Source organism: Erpetoichthys calabaricus, chromosome 2, assembly GCF_900747795.2.
Source record: "Erpetoichthys calabaricus chromosome 2, fErpCal1.3, whole genome shotgun sequence".
Classification (NCBI taxonomy): Eukaryota; Metazoa; Chordata; class Cladistia; order Polypteriformes; family Polypteridae; genus Erpetoichthys; species Erpetoichthys calabaricus.
In genome coordinates this window covers 54347524-54374189 of record NC_041395.2, presented here as the reverse complement: position 1 = coordinate 54374189, position 26666 = coordinate 54347524, and the positions used below count along the sequence as shown (strand labels likewise).

The 26666-nt window shown below is 38.9% G+C and overlaps 1 protein-coding gene across 2 annotated transcripts in view; it reads right to left on the bottom strand.

The window, feature by feature from the left end:
- LOC114645899 (src substrate cortactin-like) overlaps positions 1-26666 on the bottom strand; it is an 87658-nt gene that overhangs the window by 47676 nt on the left and 13316 nt on the right. For both annotated transcript variants that reach the window (XM_028793810.2, XM_028793811.2), the window contains exons 3-4: positions 11706-11779; positions 7659-7788 (exon numbers count right to left, since the gene is read on the bottom strand). In XM_028793810.2, the coding sequence (XP_028649643.1) occupies positions 7659-7788; positions 11706-11779 (204 nt within the window). The remainder of the gene's footprint in view (positions 1-7658; positions 7789-11705; positions 11780-26666) is intronic.

The window sequence follows — 26666 nt, the reverse complement described above, 5'->3', positions numbered from 1 at the left end:
TGAGACTTTATTCTCGACATATCGTTTTTTTTTTTCTTCACTGTGGCCCTAATACGCTTGCATAGTTTTGTTAAAGTGACCCATCTGCCATTCCTTTTTGTTCATATCTTGCCCTGCCGTAGTGCAAGTGTGCATTGAATATCCAACAGGCCCTCACTTTCCTACTCAAAAGTCTTATTCATAGGTATTTTAAATTTTTTCCAAACGTTTTACCAACATGAGCAAAAAAAGAGTTCAGAAAACAACACTGCTCAGTTATTTCAGAAAAGAGACGTCACAAACTACTGAAGGTGCAGCGTCAACTCCTGTTGAAACTCATGTGGCAATTTCAGACAAAGACATTGCAGAAGCTGGTCCTTCTGGGGAAATCTCTTCAGCACACACTCTGTCAATTGATAAATCTAAGCACCGATTATCCAGCATAAACAATGGTTTAAAGATTGTGATTGGCGAATGGTCAAAGAAAATGGTATGTGGTGCTCATTGTGCATGAAATATTCAAACAAACATCCCCAAGGAGGGAGTTACCTTGGGTAAACGTGCCATGCACAAGAATTCGAAAAGAAAGCTTGCTGGACCCATGCAGAAAGTAAAACACACACTGAGTCTTCTGCTGACCTTTTAGGAAAGCGTGTACTAGAGCAAACTGGAATCAGTCAAATTGAAAGATCTGTATCTGCGTTAAATAACTTACAGAGAGATGCCTTTGTGGGAGCTTTAAGATCCATGTATTGGTTGGCAGAAAATGAGTTGCCACATACAACGTTGTTTGAAAAGCTGTTGGAACACTGTAAAGAAATGGTTTGTTCCTTTTTACAACATCTCAATGTTGGTAAAAATGCACATTACACCTCTGAAAGAATAATGCAGGAGCTGCTGGATGTCTTAGCATCAGAAATAAAATCTAACATACTGAAAAATATACACGCTGAAAATGTTTTCAGTATTCTGTGTGATGAAACCACAGACGTCTCAATTGTAAAACAATTATTTACATTAAATATGTTTGCCAGGTCACTAAAGAGGTCAGAATTAATTTTGTATCAACCCGCAATATGATTGATGGCAAAGTGGAGACTATAACCAACACACTGAGTGAGACTTTGGACACTCTAAGCTTGAAAACTGCTAATCTGGTTGAACTAGGTTCAGATGGAGCAGCTGTTATGATTGGGAAACAGAAAGGTGTGGCAAAACTACTTAACTATAAAATCTGGACTCTTGGTCAACTGCCACTGTGTAAACCACCAATTGGCCCTTGCAAGTACCCAAGCAGCAGCTGCTGTACCTTAATTAACAAAACTGAATGACATCTTAAGGCAGCTGTTCTATTTCTTCCAAAATTCTTCAGTTAGGATGGCTGGTTTAACGGAAATTCAAAATATTCTGAACATTCCCCAAATTAAGATGAACATTCCCCAGATTAAAGCTGTCTCATGACTTTGAAGTACAGTCACTACGACAGTGTATGATGAGTGTCATAGCTGCGCTGGAAAGAGAGGCCACTGAACGAAATGACATCACAGCTGAAGGATTAAGAAGATGTATAAAAATGTACAATTTTGTTTTCTCTCTGATGATGCTTTCAGACGTATTACCATTGTTGTCCAACTTATCTAAGGCTTGGCAAAGGCAAGATGTCAATCTTACCGAAACTGTGCCAATTTTGCTCACCACAAAATTGTCCATCATGGAGTTGAAAGACACTCCTGGGAGATATTTTCAAAGCCTTCATCATTGTCTGGCAGAAGAATGGTCAGATCTCCACATTGTTTATACACAGAGTGATGTAATGCCATTCAAAACTGCAATATATGATAAATACCTAGAGACAGTTGTCAAGCACCTAGATGCAAGATTCCCTGACATGCCAATTATTTCCAGCTTTTCAAAAGTTTTCAATGCAGAAACTCACGATTCAAGTGAGTCTGCTGAAATTCTTTTCAATCATTACTACAAAAATGGTAGCCCTCCAATTTTAAAATATGAAAGTAGCAGGCAAGAATGGACAGTTGCGTCAAAAATGATCAGAAGTCAATCATACAAAGACTTCAGTCCAAAACAGATTTTACTAAAAATGGCAACGACAGAGCTCAAAGAGTCGTTTCCAAATTTAGTCAGACTAGCTCATATTGGGCTAGTGATCCCAGTGAGCACAGCTGAATGTGAAAGGGGATTTTCTGCCCTTAAAAGGATCAAGACATGTTTGAGAAATCGCATGAATCAAAGCACGCTAAATAATCTCATGATGACCTGGAGGGCCAGATCCTTGGGACTATAATTATGGGAAAGCTGCAGACATCTGGGCCTCTAGGAAGAAAAGAAGAATACATATTTAACTGAAGACACCTTCTGCATATGCAAGTTGGCTTTGAAGAATATTTTTAAATTTTTCTTCATTAGGTTTCCCATACTTTTTTCATTGTTTTCACTTTTCTTCCTGACAGCGACAATACTTGTGCCTCTTGGTTTGTCATAACAATTGTTATATAAAATTTTTGTTAGGGTTGCAGGATCCTGAATTGGATACTTCTTAAATTTAATAAAAATATTCTGGCACAAGTGTCAAACCTTAAAAAAAGGAAGTCATATTGAGCATTGGAAAATTAATAATAATTACCTAATAAAAATAGTGCATTTAATTTTCCCCACCACCAAATTTCCCCGTCCCGCCAGGCTACTTTTTCATGCCACCCAGCTGGACAAAATTTCTGGGGAGAACACTGTTGTGTATGCTTGAATGTGGCCAGTGAGACCTTTTAAAGGAAAGAATGGATTCTACCCTGTGCATCCCGATTAATCCCGCCTTTCTCTTTAAAGAGCTAAACCGATTTATCGACGTGCAAAATATCAGATTTCAATCAATCTTTATTCTATACAGTGTTATGAAAACATATTTGCCCCCTTCCTGATTTCTCTGTTTTTGCTTATCTATAACACTTAATTGTTTCTGATCTCAAAACAAATTCTGTATAATACAATAGACAACCTGAGTAAACACAATATGGTTTTTAAATGACTTTTTAATTTATTGAAGGATTAAGGTTCACCAACACCTTTATACCCAGATATAAACATAAGACCTGTCTATGCCACTATTAGCGGCAACAACTGCAATCAAATGCTTGCATTAATAAAAGACCAGTCTTTGGCATCTCTGTGGAGAAATTCTGCTCCACTTCTCTATAAATAATTGTTTTCATTCAGTCAAATTGGATGTTTTTTTTGACTATAAACTGGAAATTTAAGGTCCCATTATAACATCTCAATGAGGTTCAAGTTAGGACTTTGACTAGGCCACTCCAAACCTTAATTTTGCTTTGTTTTTCATCCATATAGAGGTAGACTTGCCCTTGTGCTTTAGACTACTGTCCTTCTGCATAACCCAATTGTGCTTGTGCTTCAGATCCCAGACTAACAACCGGACATTCTCTTTAAATACTTTCTGGTTTCATGCATCACTAAGTTATGGCAAGTTGCTCAGGCTCTGAAACAGCAAAGCATCCTCACACCATACCTCTACCACCACAATTTACTGTGGGCAACATGTTCTTATTGTGGAAAACTGCATTAGATTTACGTGGGACGTAACAGGACTCCTGTCTTTCAAGAAGTTCCAGGTTTGAGTTCTCAGTCTCCAGAACATTGTCCCCAAAATCTTTAGGGGCCAAGAAGCAGTTTTTTGGCAAATCTTAGACAAGTCTTTATGTTCCTCCATTTAAGAAGTGGTTTTCTCCCATTAACGCGGACAACATCTGGAATTCCCAGATGAGTCTTCTATAGAGTCTTCTAAGAGTTTTCTAAGAGTAATTTTGTTAAGTCAGCCACTCCTGGGCAGATTTTCCACTGTTCCAAGTATTCTCCAGTTGGAGATAATGGTTCAGACTGTGGTTTACTGAAGTCCAAGGGCTTAAGAGTGCTTTGTAACCCTTTCCCAGCTGATATATTTCAGTGACTTTCTTTTTCAGGTCTTCAGGAATTTGTTTTGATTGAGGCATGGTGTGCTGTTTGTTGAGACCTTTACGTAACTTCACACTGCTGGAAAGGTTCTATTTAAATGATGACTAGATTCAGTAGGGCTGGTAGCAATCAAAGATTGGTGTGATTGGTCTAATGTAACTCTTTATATAGATTTTGGTTCATTGATTGCTGAGTGACTAAGTGGACAAGCTGAAAATTACTTTTTCACATTGGTCACATAGACTAACTTTCATATTGATAATCAGTGTGACCAAAAAGTAAAAATTCATTAACCTCCTGGACTCTTGATTTGAGACAGCTCGTTAATCAGCCTACACATAAAGCAGGTCATACGTTAGACTTCGTAATTACCAAAGGACTAAAAGTTGATGTAAAGCAGGTCATTGATATTGGTCTATCAGACCATTTTCTTTTACTATTTAATATAGAATGAATGATAGAAAACATTCATGAGAAGCATATTGTTAAAAAAACGCTTCTTTGATTCATCAGCAGCTTTAAAACTTACAAACATTCTAAGCAATCAGTCTGTTTATAGTGCTAACTACAATAGTGAGGATAATGTAAATAATAAGGTGGAAAATTTTAATACTTAGATGAGAGCTGCTGTTGGCATAGTTGCACCTGAAAAGACAGTTTAAAAAAAATCTTCCAGCATTTTTATACCATGGAAGACCCAAAGAGTGTCTGATTTAAAGAGAACATGCCGTAGAGCCGAGTGTAAATGGAGGAAAACTAAACTAACTATCCACTATGAAGTATTGAAGGTTAAAATAACAGAATACAATAACACAGTCTGTTAATTAGTGTTGTCTTATTTTAATTCTTACTTTGTCATATTTTTCTTTACTTCATCATGTAAAGCACTTTGAGCTACATTAAGTGTATAAAAATGTGCTATATAAATAAATGTTATTGTTAAGTAGTTACCCAGCTAAAGTTTAAATAAACAAGCCCTGGCACTCATAAATATCAAAATATAATGCAAGGCATCAATTTTAATGTGTGGCAAAAATGAGGATCTCCACATGGTGACAAGGAATGGGGTTCATAATCTGGGGAGGATAAATCTGGGGGGGGTCTATAAATTGGTTAAGAAAAATATGTAGTTGCATAATTAGCTGGCTAAAAATATTAGGAAAAAGTGATATTTAATGGATTAGTCAAATTCAAATAACAAATGTCAAGAAACTTTTTTCTTTTTACACATCTGTCCCAACTTTAAAGCTTCCTGTGTGAAATCAAACTTATCAGTCTTACATGAATCCATTACTTCAGAACTCTAATAAAACACCCTTTGTCTGCCGTTTTCAAGATTTCTTGCATGAACGATCAGACTGTTACTTCTTATGCCTGTTGTACAAATCCAGAAGTAGAAAATAACTATAGCCGTAGTTACCTGTATTCAATAAATATGTAACTATGTGAATAAAATATGTGAGACAGCACTACATTTTTCAATATTCCATTCTAATATTTGACATGCGCTTTCACGTATGGGTTATACTAATGAATGGTAGTTTTCCTTCAAAAGCCAAACAAATGACACACATTCAGTGTCTGCAGATTCGTTTTTACCAATGAAGTACTCAGTTTTGCTGGTCCTGCTAACTTTGCATTTTGGCGATTAAGCCATTCTGTTAATACAGTACATGTCGTATTAATAGAGAGATGTGTCTTGTTTGCCCTATGGAACACTGGAACGCTAAGATTTTATTTTGGTATTAATAAATGAACCAACTTGTGTCATTGCCGGTGAAGACAAGCTAAATAGCCACATCATTTGAATCTTGTGTGAATGGTTATTTTCTACAACCGTTTGTGCTGGCAGTTCTCCCACATCCCATAATCCTACATGTGTGTCTTTTGATGCGTTTAAGTCACATCCCAGAAAGACTCTGAACTGTATACACCAGTTAGAAAATTGGCAGATGCTAGGACAGAGGGATATTTGTAAAAGTGCATATTACAATCAGAGAATGAATGCGAAGACTCCTTTCATTAATCATGGCTGTAAATGACTATATAAAGCGATTGATTTTGTTATCTTTTCAGCTCCACTTACAAGTATGTAACAAAATAAGTTAAATGATTACACCTCATGATCGACAGTGTTATATTTCTCTCAAAGGATGCACAGATCTGATTTTGAATGAATTCCATAATGGGATAAACGTTGCAACAGCCCAAGGCTGTGTGTGTATGTGTGTGGGTTTTTTTTTTGTTTAAGTAAGTACAATTCCTGATGAAATTTTCTTGCACCAACAAAAAAGCATTTCCAGACCTGACCCCTGCTATTTTTCTTTTCAACATATATTGATGCAGTTCTGCATCGTTAACTTTTTGTGAGCAATTTTTATATGCAGTTTTTACTCACTTCGTATCATATATTATTGTGCGTTTCGATGCTGTAAAAAAGTTGGTACAATTACTATTTCAGAACTTTAGTACTGAATCAAAACCTAAATATTGTTTTTTGTGACATTCCTACTCAGTTCTTTTAGTATTACTGAATTTGCTTGGCATTAACTGGCTTAAGATACTGGATCTGGATATAACATTGGGGTCTAATGGTTTATATTGTAGTGAAATTTTGCCATTGCAGTAGATCCATTCAAAATTTGTCATTTCACACCTGGATGGAGACAATGGGTGGGCAGTACTAGTAGGTCATACCTGCATTACATTCAATAATCTTACCACTCATTACTCCCAGTTTGAGTAGCTCACTCCCATAAAAGCACAACAGGAAAATAACATAGTTTTAATGTATCAGATTTTGCAAAGTATTTTCAAACATCTTAAAATTCTGTAAGTTTTTGTTTTAACGCTAGTTCTTCATGGGACAAACCTTCCAGAATAAATAAATTCATGGTCTGATGTTTCTTGCTTTTCTTGATTTAGTATCCCAATATGTTACATGGATGAAAGGCCACATATTTTGCCAAAACAATTTTCCTTGTCATTAGACTTCTGTATTCTTTTTCTGGAATTAGTTAAAATAAACTTTACAGATATCTTGAATATTCTTTCCCTAAATATATGTGCATAAATTTACATACTGTGCCTTACAAAATTATTTGGACCATTTAGAGGTTTTTAGAAAGTGATGGATTACACATGATACTTTCATATAATGAGAAGTATATATTTTTATTAAAAAGTGAATTGGAAAGAAAATGTTTAAAAAACAAAATAAATAGTCAGGATATATTTTTGTCAAAAACTAAAACAATTGTTGCTTGGTACTATATGTTTCCTCCTATTCGATCTTCAGTAAAAAGTGCTACATAAAAAACTGGAAATTAACTCAAAGTGCCACATATTCAATGGGTCGCATTTCACAACAACAACTGATCAGACTTACACCTATGCCGAATAATGCCCTTTTAAATTAAATTATCAATCAACAGAAACTGAACACCTTTGGTACACCACTTTTCAAAAAACGACCTATATAAAGCCTCAATCATCCAGTAACTTTAAACAAAGAACAATAGTTACCACTCAAAAAATACCCCCTTTAAGCAAACAATTCTACAATGGAATTCTATAATGTTGTAAAACATAACACCAATATTCTTACAAAAGGGGCAATAATTAAATGCATATATGCTAAATACACTTTCAATTCAAAATATCAAATAATGAAAAGCAATTCAGCATAATTTTACTACCTTATCCATTCGATCCTGCTGAATTCCAAACTTTCCTCCATAGCCATGGGAAGCCTTAGGCATATTTTCCAGCTCCTGCTGCTTCAAATTCTGATGTTCTTCTGAAACATTTTCCCTCAGCTTATGAATGCTATAATTGAATTAATATTTGATTTAAACCTTTATCTTAAAATACTACAGTTCCAAACTTTATTGCATTTTCTTAGTCTCTAAATTAAATTCCTGATCTTAAGGTTCATTATAAAAAAATAAAATAAAATAAAAAAAAAAATACTTCAGATGTTACATTTTTACTAGGAAGTTCCTGCTAAAAGGTTTTCTAAAACAGATTGTATATCCATAATTAATAAAACTATTAAAAATATATTAAAAACAATAATGAAGTTAAATTATAATTTTGCTTATTTGCAAAAGGGAAAACTGTGAAGCAGTGTGAGTGCTACCTCATATCATGACTACTGAATTATTACTTATTATTTTGTTCAATAAACACTGACATATATTAAGAATAGAACTATTACTGAAGAGTTAACATGAGATTAGATTGTGAGAGACTTGTTTTACAAATATGGTAGAAACTTCATGATGAAGCAATACAACCATTTGATCAGATGGATGGATAATTTTAATCTATCTTGATAATACACTTAACACTAGAATTACCAGAGTCTACGAAAAACACGTAGATCCGGCCCACCTTAAAACCGTTCTCACCTCTCTTTTGTCTTCTAAATGTGCCGATTAAGAGGAGCAGCGAGCAGCCGGCTATTCCATCCCCCACCGTCGCAGAACGTTCACTAAGTTTTCCCAGCTCATGCCTTGTTTGATTACCTGGGAGTGACTGAACTGCTGGAGTTTTAGAATAGAAATAATAGATCGCTATTTGGAATACATGCATTTCATGCGTGTTCCATTTCTACAGTAATCTGTGTAAACAAATTGCTAAAACAGAAACTTTTTCATATTTTAGTAATAAATGTTACAAAATGTAGGCATAAACTATAGAAAGTGTAAAGCCCGAGTTCCTAAGATCAAATAAACACTTCCACAAAAGCTTCACACACCATATAACAGCTTCCGTGGCGTAGCGCGCCAAGATTTGCCTCTCAGACTGAGTAGCTTTTCTCTGCCTCACAAACATGAGTTCAATTCCCCGCTGGGGATACAGTGTTACTTCTTTTTTAACCTCAAACGGACATAAAATTTGTAAATTGGTATGCACTGTCAGTTAATGAGATCGTTATATTTTCATGTGGGATGCTCCTTTTAAAATATTTTTTTAACAATTGAGACTGCAATTAACATGAACAACTGTCCTTATAACTTATTTTTTTCAAGATCCATAACACACAGACAGACAGAGCACTGCGTAATACAGAGACAGACAGGCAGAGATATACAAACAAACAGGGAAGGCACATGTACTGAAAGAAAAAAAAATCAACATGCGCGTTGTTTCTGCAGCGCTGTTACTTAGAGAGTCAGATCGGGGGAGGGGTGATGTTAGAGCGGGTGAGCTTATTCAGTGCTGCAGAAACAACGCACATGTTGATTTTTTTTTTCTTTCAGTACATGTGCCTTCCCTGTTTATTTGTATATCTCTGCCTGTCTGTCTCTGTATTACGCAGTGCTCTGTCTGTCTGTGTGTTATGGATCTTGAAAAAATAAGTTATAAGGACGGTTTGCTGACTTGGAGCACCACTGCCTTTGCCACAGAGACGCGAGTTCGATTCCCAGCTTTGAAGAAAGTGGTTTTTTTTTTTTCCTCAAACGGACATTGAATTTATAAATTGGTATGCACTGTAAATCGTTAACTTTAAAATGTCAATCGCGGTTATTTCTGTTGATTAATTCATGCTTGTTTACTTAGAGTCAGAATAGGAGCTTTTTCAGCTTATTCAGCTTCTGATCTGACTCAAACAGCGCCAGTATAACTTCACACCCAACCTGACGCTGTTCGTTTTCAAATAATATTGCATTACTTCGACGATGTTTTCTGATTGGTACTATTCGCGTCATAAAATGATTTCTTCAAAACGACACATATATTTGTCTCTTTCTTTTTTTAAAATGTGCGTTGTAGCACTCAGCAACTGGCCACCTGCATGTTCTTGCGCACACTAAATCAGACAGCGCTATATGCAATCATCAGATTCAAATGTTAACAGTTATATAGCACAGAATGGAAATCAGCAGTTCTTAGCATTCCACCTACTGTAACTTGCTTTCTTTTTTCTTCGGTTATAGTCTTGAATAAAAGTGCACTTGTTTTGTTATACTTTTACATCAACATATGTTCCTGTGTTTGAGCTACATGGGCATGCTCAAAAAATACACGTATAATGCCACGAAAAGTGCATGCAGACACTTCAGTTCGCAAGCATTGGTACGACAATGCAGTCACAAGTACACTGCAGAGCTTTAGCGCGTCTTTATGTGAAAACAGCATCAGATGGGGAGTGTCTGATGATTGCATATAGCGCTGAAGTTACTGCTCTTTACTATGCTTTCCTCTGCATGTCCTGGAGTACAAAAGAAACAGCATACAGCAACACGTGGGGACTGGCAATACTGGGGGAAAAAAACACGCGGTCGTATGTATCGTGATACACTGCAGAACTATAGCACGTCTTTATGTAAAAACAGCAGTGTCAGGTGGGGGGCGGTAGGGATGGATCCTGAACGCGACTGAGACAATGAAAAGTGAATTTAAAAAAAATAAAGCTAACCTTTACAAATATCATAAATTACACCGGCTGTTACAGACTGAAATCAAATGTATCATTTTATTCTAAAATAGTGAAAATAAGAACACTTCTCAAATGGGAGTTGTGCAGGATCGAACTCATGATCTTCTGATTCCCAGTCAGCGACTGATACTGTTACGCCACGGAAGCAGTGACAGTTAAGTCATGTCAATGTCTCACACTAAGACGGGTTTTTTTGGCGGTGGCTTTTTTTTGTACCTTTTGTGAAAGTGTTTCTTTGATATTTGGACTTCAGGCTTCATACATTATATAGTTTATGCCTACATTTTGTCATTTGCTACTAGAATATTGTAAACCGTTTCTGTTTTAACAATGTGTTTACACAGATTACTGTAGAAATGCAACACATATGAAATGCGTGTGTTCCAAATAACAATCTTATTATTTCTACTCTAAAACTCCACTTCACTCCCAGATAATCAATCAAGGCATTAGCTGGGAAAAGCTTGTTTACGTTCTAAGTCGTTGGGGAGATGGAATAGCCGGCTGCTGGCAGCTTGTCTTTATCAGTACATTTAGATGACAAAAGACGCTGACGGAGAGGTGAGAAAGGTTTTAAGAAGCGATTTAAGGTGGGCCGGATCTACGAGTTTTTTCATAGGCTCTGGTAATTCTAGTGTTAAAGTGTATGGTAAGAGGGGACTGTGTTTGGAGAAAAATAAGGTATAGAGTGAGGATGTGTGATTTTAAACAATCAAAAGATTAAGAGGTGAAAAAATAAAAGTGTTTAAAATTATGAACGGAACAGGTACAGCAGATGCCATTTGTTACAATAAATTGATTTCTTTAACTACGAGATAGGATACAGATGTAATATGATTAAGGGTAAAGGTCACATAAACATTAGAATGTATTTATTATCACAATTTATGCTTGAAATAAAAAGCAGCACAACAGACAGTGGTATTGTGGGATGCTTCAATTCTTTTTTAAATATGAGATTAAAGAGCTAGGTTGAGCTAAACGGTTTATTCTCTTTAAAGTAGTCTTGTGTTATTATCAACCCAAAAGGAAAAAAAACAGACACAGGGAGAATGTGTAAACTCTACATAGATGCTGACTAGGCCAGGATCCAAAGTCTCCTGGTACTGGCCAACTAACACATACAAAAATGGGATGATTAAAAAAATTGATCAATGAATGGATGAAAGGGTTAGGAAAATAAATACCTGCAATAGTGAAAAAAATAGTATCAAAAGTGAATATTAAAAAATTGACAGATTACAATGGAAAATTAGATATGCATATAATTGGAGCTATACATTAACAACAACATTACTTAATGTGCTCTTGGTGTCCAGATCCCTCCACTGTTTTGGCACCCCATCGCTGTTCTTGCTCAGACACGTCATTCTATTTGGAGAAAACAAAAATATTAATTAACAATGCAATAACACAACTAAAATATTATTTGTGAACCAAACTTGTTTGGAGTTTGTCTTGCCTTTGATTGTAGTGATCAAGTAGTTGCATAAGAAAACCCATGGGCTAACAAAGATTGTGTTTAGGATCTTAAAATATTCCTTTCTTACATATAAAGCTTTAAATGGACCAGGCCCATCTCATCTGCCTAAAGTTACCATTACATTCAAACTGTAGAACACACAAAGATCACCAAGCGCCAGCCTACTAAAGATTCTAAGGACTAAGAAAATAGGAGGTCAAGCTTTCAGCTACAGCGTCCCATTGCTGGAATGATCTGCCTGCGTATATAATAAGATACCTCTTCGGTCACAGCATTTAACAGTAGAATTACCAGAGTCTACGAAAAAACTAGTAGATCCGGTCCACCTTAAAACCGTTCTCACCTCTCTTTTGTCTTCTAAATGTGCCGATTAAGACGAGCAGCAAGTAGCCGGCTATTCCATCCCTCACCGTCGCAGAACGTTCACTAAGTTTTCCCAGCTCATGCCTTGTTTGATTATCTGGGAGTGACTGAACTGCTGGAGTTTTACAGTGGAAATAATAGATTGTGTGTCCTGCGGTGGGTTGGCACCCTGCCCAGGATTGTTTCCTGCCTTGTGCCCTGTGTTGGCTGGGATTGGCTCCAGCAGACCCCCCGTGACCCTGTGTTTGGATTCAGTGGGTTGGAAAATGGATGGATGGATGGATAATAGATTGTTATTTGGAACACACGCATTTCATGTGTGTTCCGTTTCTACAGTAATCTGTGTAAACACATTGTTAAAACAGAAACTTTTTCATATTTTAGTAATAAATGTTACAAAATGTAGGCATAAACTATAGAATGTGTGAAGCCTGAAGTCCAAACATCAAATAAACACTTTCACAAAAGGTTCAAGGATGATACGACACCTTCCGTGGCTTAATGCTAAGGTTTGCTGTCTTGGAGCATAGCAGCCCTGCTGTGCTACAGAGACTCGAGTTCAATTCCCAGCTTTGGAGAAAGTGTTTTTTTTTTTCCACAAACGGACATAAAATTTATAAATTGGTATGCACTGTAAATCGTTAAGTTTAAAATGTCGATCGCGGTTATTTCTGTTGATTAATTCATGCTTTTTACTTAGAGTCAGAACAGGAGCTTGTTCAGCTTCTGATCTGAATCAAACAGCGCCAGTATAACTTCACACCCGATCTGACGCGGTTCGTTTTCAAATAATATTGCATTACTTTGACGATGTTTTCTGATTGGTACTATTCGCGTCATAAAATGATTTCTTCAAAATGTCACATATATTTGTCTTTCTTTTTTTAAAATGTGCGTTGTAGCACGCAGCAACTGGTCACCTGCATGTTCTTGCGCACACTGAATAAGACAGCGCTATATGCAATCATCAGATTCAAATGTTAACAGTTATATAGCACGGAATGGAAATCAGCACATGTCCAAACCAACTCAATCCTGCCTCTCTGACTTTGTCTCCCAACCGTACAACTTGAGCTGACCCTCTAATGTACTCAATTCTAATCCTGTCCATCCTTGTCACACCCAATGCAAATCTTAAACATCATTAACTCTGACACCTCCAGCTCTTGTTATCTGATTTTTGGTCAGTGCCACCGTGTCCAACCCATATAACATAGCTGGTCTCACTACCATCTTGTAGACCTTCCCTTTCACTCTTGCTGATACTCTCCTGTGACAAATCACTACTAACACTCTTCTCCACCCACTCCACCTTGTCTGCACTGTCTTCTTTACCTCTCTTCCACACTCCCTGTTGTTCTGTACTGTTGACCCCAAGTATTTAAACTTATTAAACAATAGTCAGTTAATGAAATAGTATTATCTGTCCGTGCCAACATTCTGCCTTGATAACATATTTATGTATTTTTTTTTTTTTTTTTTACCAGTTCTGGTACTCAACAAATAATACACTGCTGCTATTGTGTGGATGTCCCTTAATAGTACACTGAACAAGGTAATGAGTAAGTGAATTTAATGCTGCTGATCACAGCTGTGTGAACTAGCTGGCAACAACATAATAATATAATGCATATACAATACAGGTCAGAAGTTTCAGAACACCCTTAGTCTTTATGGAAATGCACACGTTAATATCTTTATTTGTTCTATGCCTTGATTTCATGAAATATTAACAGTGGCAAACAAAACAAGAGCAAATAAGTTATTATTCACTCAATAAACAGGAAATGACATCTTTATTGAGAGATTTAAAACCAACCATCCATCCATCCATCCATCCATCCATCCATCCATCCATCCTCTTCCGCTTATCTGAGGTCGGGACGCGGGGGCAGCAGCTTGAGCAGAGATGCCCAGACTTCCCTCACCCCGGCCACTTCTTCTAGCTCTTCCGGGAGAATCCCAAGGCGTTCCCAGGCCAGCCGGGAGACATAGTCCCTCCAGCGTGTCCTGGGTCTTTCCCGGGGCCTCCTCCCGGTTGGACGTGCAGGAACACCTCACCAGGGAGGCATCCAGGAGGCATCCTGATCAGATGCCCGAGCCACCTCTTCTGACTCCTCTCAATGCGGAGGAGCAGCGGCTCTACTCTGAGCCCCTCCTGGATGACTGAGCTTCTCACCCTATCTTTAAGGGAGAGCCCAGACACCCTGCGGAGAAAACTCATTTCAGCCGCTTGTATTCACGATCTCGTTCTTTCGGTCACTACCCATAGCTCATGACCATAGGCGAGGGTAGGAACATAGATCGACTGGTAAATTGAGAGCTTTGCCTTACAGCTCAGCTCCTTTTTCACCACGACAGACCGATGCAGAGCCCGCATCACTGCGGACGCCGCACCGATCCGCCTGTCGATCTCATGCTCCATTCTTCCCTCACTCGTGAACAAGACCCCGAGATACTTGAACTCCTCCCCTTGGGGCAGGATCTCGCTCCCAACCCTAAGAGGGCACTCCACCCTTTTCCGGCTGAGGACCATGGTCTCGGATTTGGAGATGCTGATTCCCATCCCAGCCTCTTCACACTCAGCTGCGAACCGATCCAGAGAGAGCTGAAGATCACGGCCTGATGAAGCAAACAGGACATCATCATCTGCAAAAAGCAGTGACCCAATCCTGAGTCCACCAAGCCGGACCCCCTCAACACCCTGGCTGCGCCAAGAAATTCTGTCCATAAAAGTTATGAACAGAATCGGTGACAAAGGGCAGCCCTGGCGGAGTCCAACTCTCACTGGAAACGGGTTCGACTTACTGCCGGCAATGCGGACCAAGCTCTGGCACCGATCGTACAGGGACCGAACAGGTCTTATCAGGGGGTCCGGTACCCCATACTCTCGGAGTACCCCCCACAGGATTCCCCGAGGGCCACAGTCGAACGCCTTTTCCAAGTCCACAAAACCCATGTAGACTGGTTGGGTGAACTCCCATGCACCCTCCAGGACCCTGCTAAGGGTGTAGAGCTGGTCCACTGTTCCACGACCAGGACGAAAACCACACTGTTCCTCCTGAATCCGAGGTTCGACTATCCGACAGACCCTCCTCTCCAGAACCCCCGAATAGACATTTCCAGGGAGGCTGAGGAGTGTGATCCCTCTGTAGTAGGAACACACCCTCCGGTCCCCCTTCTTAAAGAGGGGGACCACCACCCCGGTCTGCCAATCCAGAGGCACTGTCCCTGATGTCCATGCGATGTTGCAGAGACGTGTCAACCAAGACAGCCCTACAACATTCAGAGCCTTGAGGAACTCCAGGCGTATCTCATCCACCCCCGGGGCCCTGCCACCAAGGAGTTTTTTGACCACCTCGGTGACCTCAGTCCCAGAGATGGGGAAGCCCACCTCCGAGTCCCCAGGCTCTGCTTCCTCATTGGAAGGCATGTTACTGGGATTGAGGAGGTCTTCGAAGTACTCCCCCTACCGACCCACCATGTCCCGAGTCGAGGTCAGCAGCGCACCATACACAGTGTTGACACTGCACTGCTTCCCCCTCCTGAGACACTGGATGGTGGACCAGAATCTCCTCGAAGCCGTCCGAAAGTCGCTTTCCATGGCCTCCCCAAACTCCTCCCATGCCCGAGTTTTTGCCTCAGCAACCACCGAAGCCGCATTCCGCTTGGCCTGCCGGTACCTATCAGCTGCCTCCAGAGTCCCACAGGACAAAAGGGACCGGTAGGACTCCTTCAGCTTGACGGCATCCCTCACCGCCGATGTCCACCAACGGGTTCGGGGATTGCTGCCACGACAGGCACCGACTACCTTACAGCCACAGCTCCGGTCAGCCGCCTCAACAATAGAGGCACGGAACATGACCCATTCAGACTCAATGTCCCCCACCTCCCTCGGGACATGGTCGAAGTTCTGCTGGAGGTGGGAGTTGAAGCTACTTCTGACAGGGGGCTCTGCCAGAAGTTCCCAGCAGACCCTCACAACACGTTTGGGCCTACCAGGCCTGACCGGCATCCTCCCCCACCATCGGAGCCAACTCACCACCAGGTGGTGATCAGTTGACAGCTCCGCCCCTCTCTTCACCCGAATGTCCAAGACATGTGGCCGCAGGTCTGACGACACAACCACAAAGTCGATCATCGAACTGAGGCCTAGGGTGTCCTGGTGCCAAGTGCACATATGAACACCCCTATGCTTGAACATGGTGTTCGTTATGGACAATCCGTGACGAGCACAGAAGTCCAATAACAAAACACCACTCGGGTTTAGATCTGGGGGGGGGGGGCTTGTGGTTGGGGTGGGGACATTCCTCCCAATCACGTCCTTCCAGGTCTCACTGTCATTGCCCACGTGAGCATCGAAGTCTCCCAGTAGTACAAGGGAGTCCCCAAAAGGTATGCCCTCTAGCACCCCCTCCAGGGACTCCAAAAAGGGTGGGTACTCCGAACTGCTGTTTGGTGCATTCACACAAACAACAGTTAGGACCCGTCCCCCCACCCGAAGGCGGAGGAAGGTTACCCTCTCGTCCACCGGGGTAAACCCCAATGTACAGGCTCCAAGTATGCCCACACCAGCTCGGCGCCTCTCACCGGGGGCAATTCCAGAGTGGTACAGAGTCCAACCCCTCTCAATTAGATTGGTTCCAGAGTCCAAGCTGTGCGTCGAGGTGAGCCCGACTATATCTAGCCAGAACTTCTCAACTTCGCGCACAAGCTCAGGCTCCTTCCCCTTCAGAGAGGTGACATTCCATGTCCCAAGAGCCAGCTTCTGTAGCCGAGGATCGGACCACTAATGTCCCCGCCTTCGGCCACCACCCAACTCACACTGCACCCGACCTCCTTGGCCCCTCCCATAGGTGGTGAGCCCATGGGAAGGGGGACCCACGTTGCCTCTTCGGGCTGTGCCCGGCCGAGCCCCATGGGTGCAATTTATTTTTTAAGCAGAACAAAAGTTATATTTTAATATTTTATTAAATATATGCATATACTGCTAACGTTTACAATATATTGGAACTACAGCGCAGAATGAAACATAAGTATGCAAGTAACTTGCTAACACAAAGTCGTGCAATAAAAATTTTTTTTTTTTGCAATTTGAAATGGATTCACTCAATAAGTTCATGCAAGTGAGTAGTGCTGGGACAAATATTAGAACCTGCTAAATAAACTTGCCAGTTGCCACCTTTATCACTTGAGAGTGCACAAAAGTAAAATAATGTTTCCATACACTAACTAAATAAGATTGACTAATCTGTTAAATGCACTTGCTAGTTTAATTGTGTGTTTAATATTTACCTTGTTCAGATATTTATGCCAGGGTATACCACATGAGACTCTTTATCACCTTGCGTATCCAATGGAAAACTACACAAGCGATTAATAAGGTGCACGTTACACAGATACAATAACCTACTAAGATAAGAGATCTGTGATGAAGCACGATTTTTTAAATACATGTAAATAATCAAGTCCCGGAACGTGCATGCCAGTGTCGCTCCCGGGTTCACTGGGGTCCTTGGCTGATCTCACATAGCCATGCAAATGTGAGTGGATAAGTTAGGTGCCTCATTCACACCTTGATGTAGGTGAAGGATAGCTCCTGCACTCAACTGGGTAAAATAAAAAGGAGCCTGCACGATTGAAAGGGAGAGAACAAAAAAAGGACCAGATCAGAAAAGGAGAAGATTTGATCCAGAAGAGAAAGAGCGAAAGCAGGTTACTAGAAGAGAAAGAGACAGAACTGGTCAAGAGCCTGTGTCATGAAGAGTGGAGGAAGGTGGTTGGAACCCCAAGGAAGCGGGCAGTGGGCCTACACTCAAGTGTGGGACTGGAGAAGGGGCACTATTCAGAGCATCAAAGAGGAATAGGAGAGGCCCCATTTTGCAGCATTTCCCTGTGAAAGCAGATGGACTGGCTGAAGGAGACATTGAGTGGGATTTGGCAGGGAGTCCTAAGGACATCAACAGACTGGTGTTAGAACCCCAAATCCAGGATTTAATGGATGACAGCACCTGTCGGCGGGCGTCTCCTCATGCTGCAAGGTCCTAATGGTATAATCTGAGGAGATGCCATATTTTAGAAAGAGGTATTAGAGTTTATGTGTGTTAGAAAAGAAGAATGTGCCTGGGATTTTAACCTTACTTTTATGGAAATTACTTATTTGGAATTTAACCTCCACATGGCACCTTTGTTTTAATAGATTATTTACTGAAAATGTTTATGCATTGTACTATTGAACACTTTTTGTTTTTATTAAAAACACTTGGCATTTTTCCTTGCTGACTATGTGTGTCCTCATTTGCCTGGCTCATCTTGGTTTTTAACTATCAACTGTTCAGGGTTCAAGAGGCTCCTGGAAGCAATCATTAAGTGTGGAGCAAAGCCGGACCATCATACCTACTTATTAAGGTATTTAGTAGGTTGGCTTTCCAAAAAGGAAAACAATGCCAACAAACACCAAGAATTTAAAGGTGAACAATGTTTACACATGTGTTGTCATCCCAGCTCATCTCCATTTTCATACATATGTGACAAGAAATGATCAAACAGCAAGAAATCAAATATCAATAAGTGGTCTGCAAATAACCATTTAGAGTGTTGTTTCAGTGGGCATCATTTTTATTTCACAAACCCACATGACGGCAAATATGACTAAATCAGCACTCAAGATTAGAAAAAAAATAAAAATGAAGATGTCTTCACAGCATCTATGAATAAGCATCAATGCACATCTTGATGCTTATTCATAAATGAGCTTGATTTTTTCTTTTTTTTTTAAATAAATGAGTAATAATGTAGAATGAATGTACATATTCAGTATATTTACACTCACCAGCCACTTTATTAGGTACACCTTTTCAACTTCTTGCTAACACATATATCTAAATCGACCAATCACGTGGCAGTAACTCGATGCATTTAGGCATGTAGAGAGAATGGGGAAGAAAGGTGACTTTGAACGTAGCATGATTGTTGCTGCCTGACGGCCTGGTCCAAGTATTTCAGAAACTGCTCATCTATTGAGATTTTCACAAACAACAATCACTACGGTTTACTGAGAATGGTCTGAAAAATGGAAAATATCCAGGGAGCTCCCAGTTCTCTATGCAAAAACACTTTGTTGATGCTAGAAGGCCAGAGGAGAATGGCCACACTGGTTGGAGCTGATAGAAATGTAATAGTACCTTAAATAATCACTTGTTATAACCAAGGTATGCAGAAGAACATCTCTGAATGCACAACACGTCAAACCTTGAAGCAGATTGGATGCAGCAGCATGAGACCACACTGGGTGACACTGACTCACCAAAACTGGACAACACAAAACATTGCCTGGTATTAGTGCTGGGCGGTATACCGGTTCATACCGAAAACCGTTTTTTTTTTTTTTTTTTTTGATATGGATTTTTCTTATACCGCAACACCGGTTTAAATTGCCTAAACGACGTTCGGAAAGTGGCGCAGCGGGAAACTGTTCAAGTGGGGACCTTTTTCACTGCTACACCGCTAAACACAGATTTGCTGCACTAGGGCTCTTTTTCACTGCTACACCACCAAATAGTGGGCGGTAGCATAGGTATGCCGCGCGGTGAAAATGGACAGACAGCCGAAAAAAAGGAGTCACATCTGTCGCCTGGAGATGCTTTAGTTTTAAAAGGTCAGATGTGTAAATACTGTTTCTATACTACTGGATAATACTGCAAGCCAAGTTGTACTTGTTTTATTTTTCAATACAGTGTAATGTACCTGGGTACTGTGTAATAGTGTGACGACATGTTGACTTTATTCTCGTACTTTGTCATTAAAGTAGAACATCGTAAACTAAACTTCATCGTAAAATGAATATTTAATTTACTAGATTTTCTCAAACCCTGTCATAAGTTATATAGCACATTAAATGCTTTGTGTTAAGTGTTCCCCGAGCTTCTTAAACTGACTTCCTCTGCACTAAGAGGAGGCAACAGCAGCAATCGCCGCACAGAATCCATTCACATGATATTCATGCTCTCTGAACATTTAGAATGGCAAGATAAATACTTGATATAAATAAATACTTGATATAAATTCTAAATTTTCAGAGAGCAGGAATATCATACAGTGAATGGATTCTCTATGGTGATCGCTGTCTATTAATGCGGAGGAAGTCAGTTTAAGGAGCATAGTGATTAACAACTGGGTCGGGGAACACAACACAAAGCATTTAATGTGCTACATTAACTTATGACGGGGTTTGAGAAAATCTAGTAAATTAAACAATGATTTTAGGATGAAGTTTAGTTTACGACATTCTACTTTAATTATAAAGTAAACTATGAGAATAGAGTGGAAATGTCGACTTTAATCTCGACATACATGGCGAGAATAAAGTGGAAATGTCGACTTTATTCTCGACGTATAGTTTTGTTTTTTTCTTCCCTGTTTCCGTATTTTTTTTTTTCTTCACCGTGGCCCTAATACGATTCCGTAGGGCTATACCACAAATACAATTATAAATGCAAGTTGCAGTTGTATTATTTATGTATATAGCTTAGCTTGAAGCAAGGTCCGTATTAATACAGTTTGCCTAAATGATAGTTAAGTTGGTAAAGATGTCATCACCAAGATTGCACTTGTTTTATTTTATTTTAATTTGGTGAATACTGTGTAATGCACCTGGGCTTTTGAAGTCTTGAAGTAATAGTGCAACTATCAGTAATAATACTATTATTTATTTTATTGTTATTATTTATTAGTTTAAATATTATGCAGTTTAATGATGGTAAAGTTGTTTAAAAAGTCACTTTAACGTGTCAGTGGACAGAGATTTTTAACATTAACAGAAAGTGTAGTTGTTTTACAAAAAATACTTATTCCTTTTCTAAGACATGTTCAGTGCAATACAACTTTTGACAAGCACTTCTGGATATTTTCCTAAGTCTAAATACCTCTTTGGATGGTTGAAAATATGTTGTCAAAATTATAATTTAAGGTTTTGCAAAATTTGTTAAATAAAAAGGTTCTATATTTTGACTGCATCTGTCATGCAATGTGATTTCCTTCTCTTCATTAGTGCCACCCCCTTGAAAAGTATCACTTTATGGGGCAATGCAAACCTGTATTAATACTTGTGTGCACATTAAAATGTTTTTTTTCTACAATGTACAGTGCTCTTGACAGTGGAATAGGTTATTCTTAGCCAGTAATTGCAGTGGAAAATGTGTTTAACATCCACCCATGCATGGGAAAAAAATACCGTCAAATACTGTGAAACCGGGATAATTTAGAAAAATACCGTGATATAGAATTTTGGTCATACCGCCCACCCCTACCTGGTATAACAAGTCTTGACTTCTACTGTGAATTTCGGTGGGAGGGTCGGAATTTGGCATCAACAAGATGAAAGCATGGATCCATTCTGCCTTGTATCAATGGTTCAGGGTAGTGGTGGTGGTGATATGGTATGGGGAATATTTTCTTGGCACACTTTGGGACCCTTAGTACCAAATGAGCATTGTTTAAATGCCACAGTCTACCTGATTGTTGTTGTTGACCATGTTCATCCCTTTATGATTGCAGTGTACCATCTTCTGATGGCTACTTGCAGCAGGATAACATGCCATGTCACAAAACTCAAATCATCTCAAACAGGTTTCTTGAACATGACAATGACTTCATTGTACTCAAATGGCTCCCAAAGTCACCAGATCTCAATCCAATAGAGCACCTTTAGGATGTGGTGGAACAGAAGACTTGTATTATGGATATGCAACCGATAAATCTACAGCAACTACGTGATGCTAAGATGTCAAAATGGACCAAAATCCCTGAGGAATGTTTCTACCACCGTGTTGAATCTATGACACGAAGAATTATGGTTGTTCTGAATGCAAAAGGGTGTCCAACCTGGTACTAGCAATGTGTATCTAATAAAGTGTCTGGTGAAGGTATATAATCATTTATATACAATCACAGTCACAAAGGTTAAGAGCAGGAGACGCCCGTGAATGTGAAAACTCACAAACAATGCATGGGCCCTTTTTACCATGGTTTATTTATTAACTGTTTGTGGAGTTTATTTATTTATTTTTTTTAAATTTACCATGTTGGTTAAGTGATGCCAGCATTCACATGCATTTAATGAATTGACTCCTATTTAACCACGTGGCAAATGCATGACCTCAGTTGGGGTTGGACGCACAAATACAAAGAAGAAAGGCAAGTAAGAAAGGTGAGAAAGAAATCTGGAGAATGTAAATAAATAGTTAAGCAAATGAGTGCAGGCTCAAGAAAGGCTGGGGAGTGTGAGCAAGAGAAAGAGACAGACCAAGAAAGATAAAGAACAAGAGCACGAATGAGTGGAATGTGAACCAGTCCGGGAGGAGATGTCCGGATCTGCTGAATAACTAATGATGCAGTGAAGGTAGAAAAGGTAGCTGGCATTGATCCCATAGTCCTGTTTTACCAAAAATAACTTAATATTAACAATATACTATGTACTTACACTAATCAATATTGAAAAACACTAATACATATTGAATAACACTAATAATTATATTATACAATAAACATTTTCAGTATTGTTTATACTGTATATTGTTTATATATTTTGGCACACTCATTGTCTGCAAGTTTCTGCAATAATACGGCAAGCTCCAAAAATATTACCATTTAAATGTTCAAGGCCAATTTGCAAATAACCAAAACTGTGAATGTCAAATCCATGAATCTGGAGGAATGACTATAAATTGATTACAGAAGATAACATTTGTTTCTGAGCCTACTTGTAATTTCTACAAATTTACACCTTACACCTATCTACCATCTCTTTCAAAATATAAAAAAGGCATATGTCTACTTTGAATTATTTGAATAAAAATAGATGTTCGATTAATTCTTTAATTGATAAAATAGTTGACAGAGTATTCATTTTCAAAATAACCTTAGTGGCAGCTTTAGATTAAATTAAAAAAAAAGTTGAATTTTAATCTATAATAATAAAAGGCAAAGCCCTCACTGACTGACTCACTCACTGACTGACTGACTGACTGACTCATCACTAATTCTCCAACTTCCCGTGTAGGTGGAAGGCTGAAATTTGGCAGGCTCATTCCTTACAGCTTACTTACAAAAGTTAGGCAGGTTTCATTTCGAAATTCAAAGCGTAATGGAGGAGGCGGAGTCACGTATCGCGTCATCACGCCTCCTACGTAATCACGTGAACTAAAAACAAGGAAGACATTTACAGCACGAGTCACACGCGGGAACGAAGGTAAATGACGTTAATTTTTTGACTGTCTTTTAATACTGTGTGAGCATACATATTAACACATGTGCAATTAAACGTGTGCATTTACGGGGTGATTTCTGAGGCTTAAAAGCTCACCTTTTATCAAACGCGGGAACAAAGGTAACTGACGTTGTTCACTGTCTTTTAATACTGTATAACCATACATATTAACACATGTCCAATTAAACGTGTGCATTTACGGGGTGATTTCTCAGGCTTAAAAGCTCGCCTTTTACTAAAAAGGTAAATGCAAAACTATTTTCAATCAGTTTATTGAAACGCTCCCGTTAAGGATTGCAATAACATATTCGCGAGATAAAAGAACGAAGTAGGGGGAAATGGAGGAACAGCCGCAAACAGCGAAGAGCAAAAAATTTATTAAACAATTGAGAACGGAGCGAGTTAAGCATACAAGCATGTTCATAAGGGAAACAAAGCACGGTGTAAAACGTAAGTTTAAATTAAGTTTATAGAAACGCTCCCGCTGCGGATTGCAATAACATATTCGCGAGATAAAAGTTTAATGAGAAGACACGAGGTATAAACGAAGCACACGCCGTGGCGCAACGTTAGGGGCAACACTTTCAACCATTCTATGATCTGCTTCTCGCAACTGAAAGACGGCACATGGCGGATGTTAGCCGACTTGCTGACCGCAACGTTAGGGGCTTCAACTATGGCGCTGACGCAACATCTCAGTGCCAACACTTTGCACACTGTACTTAAAAGACACACCCTCCTCACTGGACAGTTAAAAACACCAATCAAACTAACGATGACATCAAGTATTACCCAATCAAAAGTAGGAAAGGAGGCATCTTCATAAAATGCGTGTGGGATGATTTGCATGAGACGCTGCTTTAAAAAAAAAAATGATACAAAAAATACGGGATAAATCCCGTCCAGTATTGATTCAAAACGGGACGCGCAATTTCATTCTCAAACGCGGCACGATTCCGTATTTTAAAGGATGGGTGGCAACCCTACAGTGCCAGGTAACCACCCATACAATCAGATTGTGATTCAGACTAGGAATGCAATGAATGTAATTACCCCGATCTACATACAAGGCGAAAGTCTTGCAACATTCAAAGATCATGGTTTGGGATAATTAGTACTTATTAAGTACAACATTGAACATAAAAGAGCTTATGAAGCCTTGAACCGAAAAAACCAAGATCTCAGAGATCGTAAAAAAAAAAAAAAAAAGGAGGTAATGTCGTTTTACCTCGCTGTACATTTTAGTCAAACATTACCAGTTATTCCACGAGGGAGACCAGCAGATGAACTCAACGCGTGTTTAAAATCCATGCTTCTCCCACGCTCGGTTATATGTCGCGTGTTCTCGGGTAGGTACACCAAAAAATTTATACATTTAAGCATGTAATGGGCAAAGAAAAAATGAGGTATACCCGAAGGCACTGCAGTAGTACTCAATGTAACTTTACTTCTTAAATGTTAATGTTTTACTGTTTAATAATTTATACGCTTCTTATATATTGTTCAAATTCTTTTATCAAAATACCAGTGACAGCGCAATGCACGATAACATGGAGTGAATACACCATACGCATCCGCCCACGGCCGCCCTGGTGTGCGCAGATAGGAGTTGATACTAAAATAAAATAAACATAAAAAGAGTAATACATTCATCACCCATAAAGCGGATAGCAGACGTGACGTATTATGTGTGTACCACATTTCAAGTCAATACGTGAAACGGTTTGCAAGCTACATGTGATTTAAAATCCTGGACAGACCAACGAAAAGCCACGGTAGCAAATTATAGAAGAAGATTTTACTGTTTAATAATTTATATTTATATGAAATGTGCTTCTTATATATTACTTCATATTCTCATATGATAATGATGTTAATGTTGTTTATATTGATTTCTATGTTATTGTAAGTGCATCTATGTGTGTATATGTATGTATGTATGTGTATATATATATATATATATATATATATATATATATATATATATATATATATATATATAAAATATATATATAAAAAATATATGTGTATATGTATATATAATATATCTGTATATGTGTGTATATGTGTATATGTATATATATATATGACAGCAACACTCATAACAATGACAACACAATTACATTGACAATCATGTTACGTTATTTTTAAAATGTTTCCTTTACTTTTTCATAACCTCTTTAACACACTACTTCTCCGCTGCGAAGCGCGGGTATTTTGCTAGTATATTATATATATATAATATATATATATATACACATATATATAATATATATATATACACACATATATATAATAATAATAATAATAATAATAATACATTTTATTTATATAGCGCCTTTCCCATGCTCAAGGCACTTACAGAATATAATAAAGAACGGCAGAATATACAGTATATAGCATTGTACAAACCAGATAAATAAATAAAGAAGATTAAGACAGTAAATTCTGAAAAAAAAAAAAAAAACAGACAACATAATTGATGGTCTAGCACACACATACAGGTTACATTGGCATCTTGACAGAGATGTAAACTGAGAGAAAGGTAATAAAGTCAAATAGAGCTAAAAGCCTTCCTGAACAGATGAGTTTTGAGTTGTTTTTTTAAAGGAATTCATGGAGTCAGCTGACCTGATTAATTTTGGTAGGTCATTCCAGAGTCTGGGCGCTATACAGCTGAAGGCCCTGTCACCCATGGAGTGTAGATTAGTGAGGGGCACAACAAGATTACCAGAATCAGAGGACCTTAGTGGGCGGGGAGGCACATAGTGATGGAGGAGGTCACTGATGTAGTTTGGTGCGAGGTTATTTAAAGCTTTGTAGGTTATTAGTAGGATTTTATATTCGATTCTGTAGGACACAGGGAGCCAGTGAAGACGGAGCAGGATGGGTGTGATGTGCTCGCTGCTGCTGGTTCGAGTAAGGACTCTTGCAGCTGAGTTTTGAATAAGCTGGAGCTGTGATATAAGATTAGAAGGGGCACCTGCCAGTAGGGAATTACAATAATCGATGCGGGATGTGATAAAAGCATGGACAAGTTTCTCAGCATTAGAGAAGGAGAGGAAGGAGCGAACACGGGATATGTTACGGAGGTGAAAGTATATTATATATACACACATATACATATATATATAATATATATATAT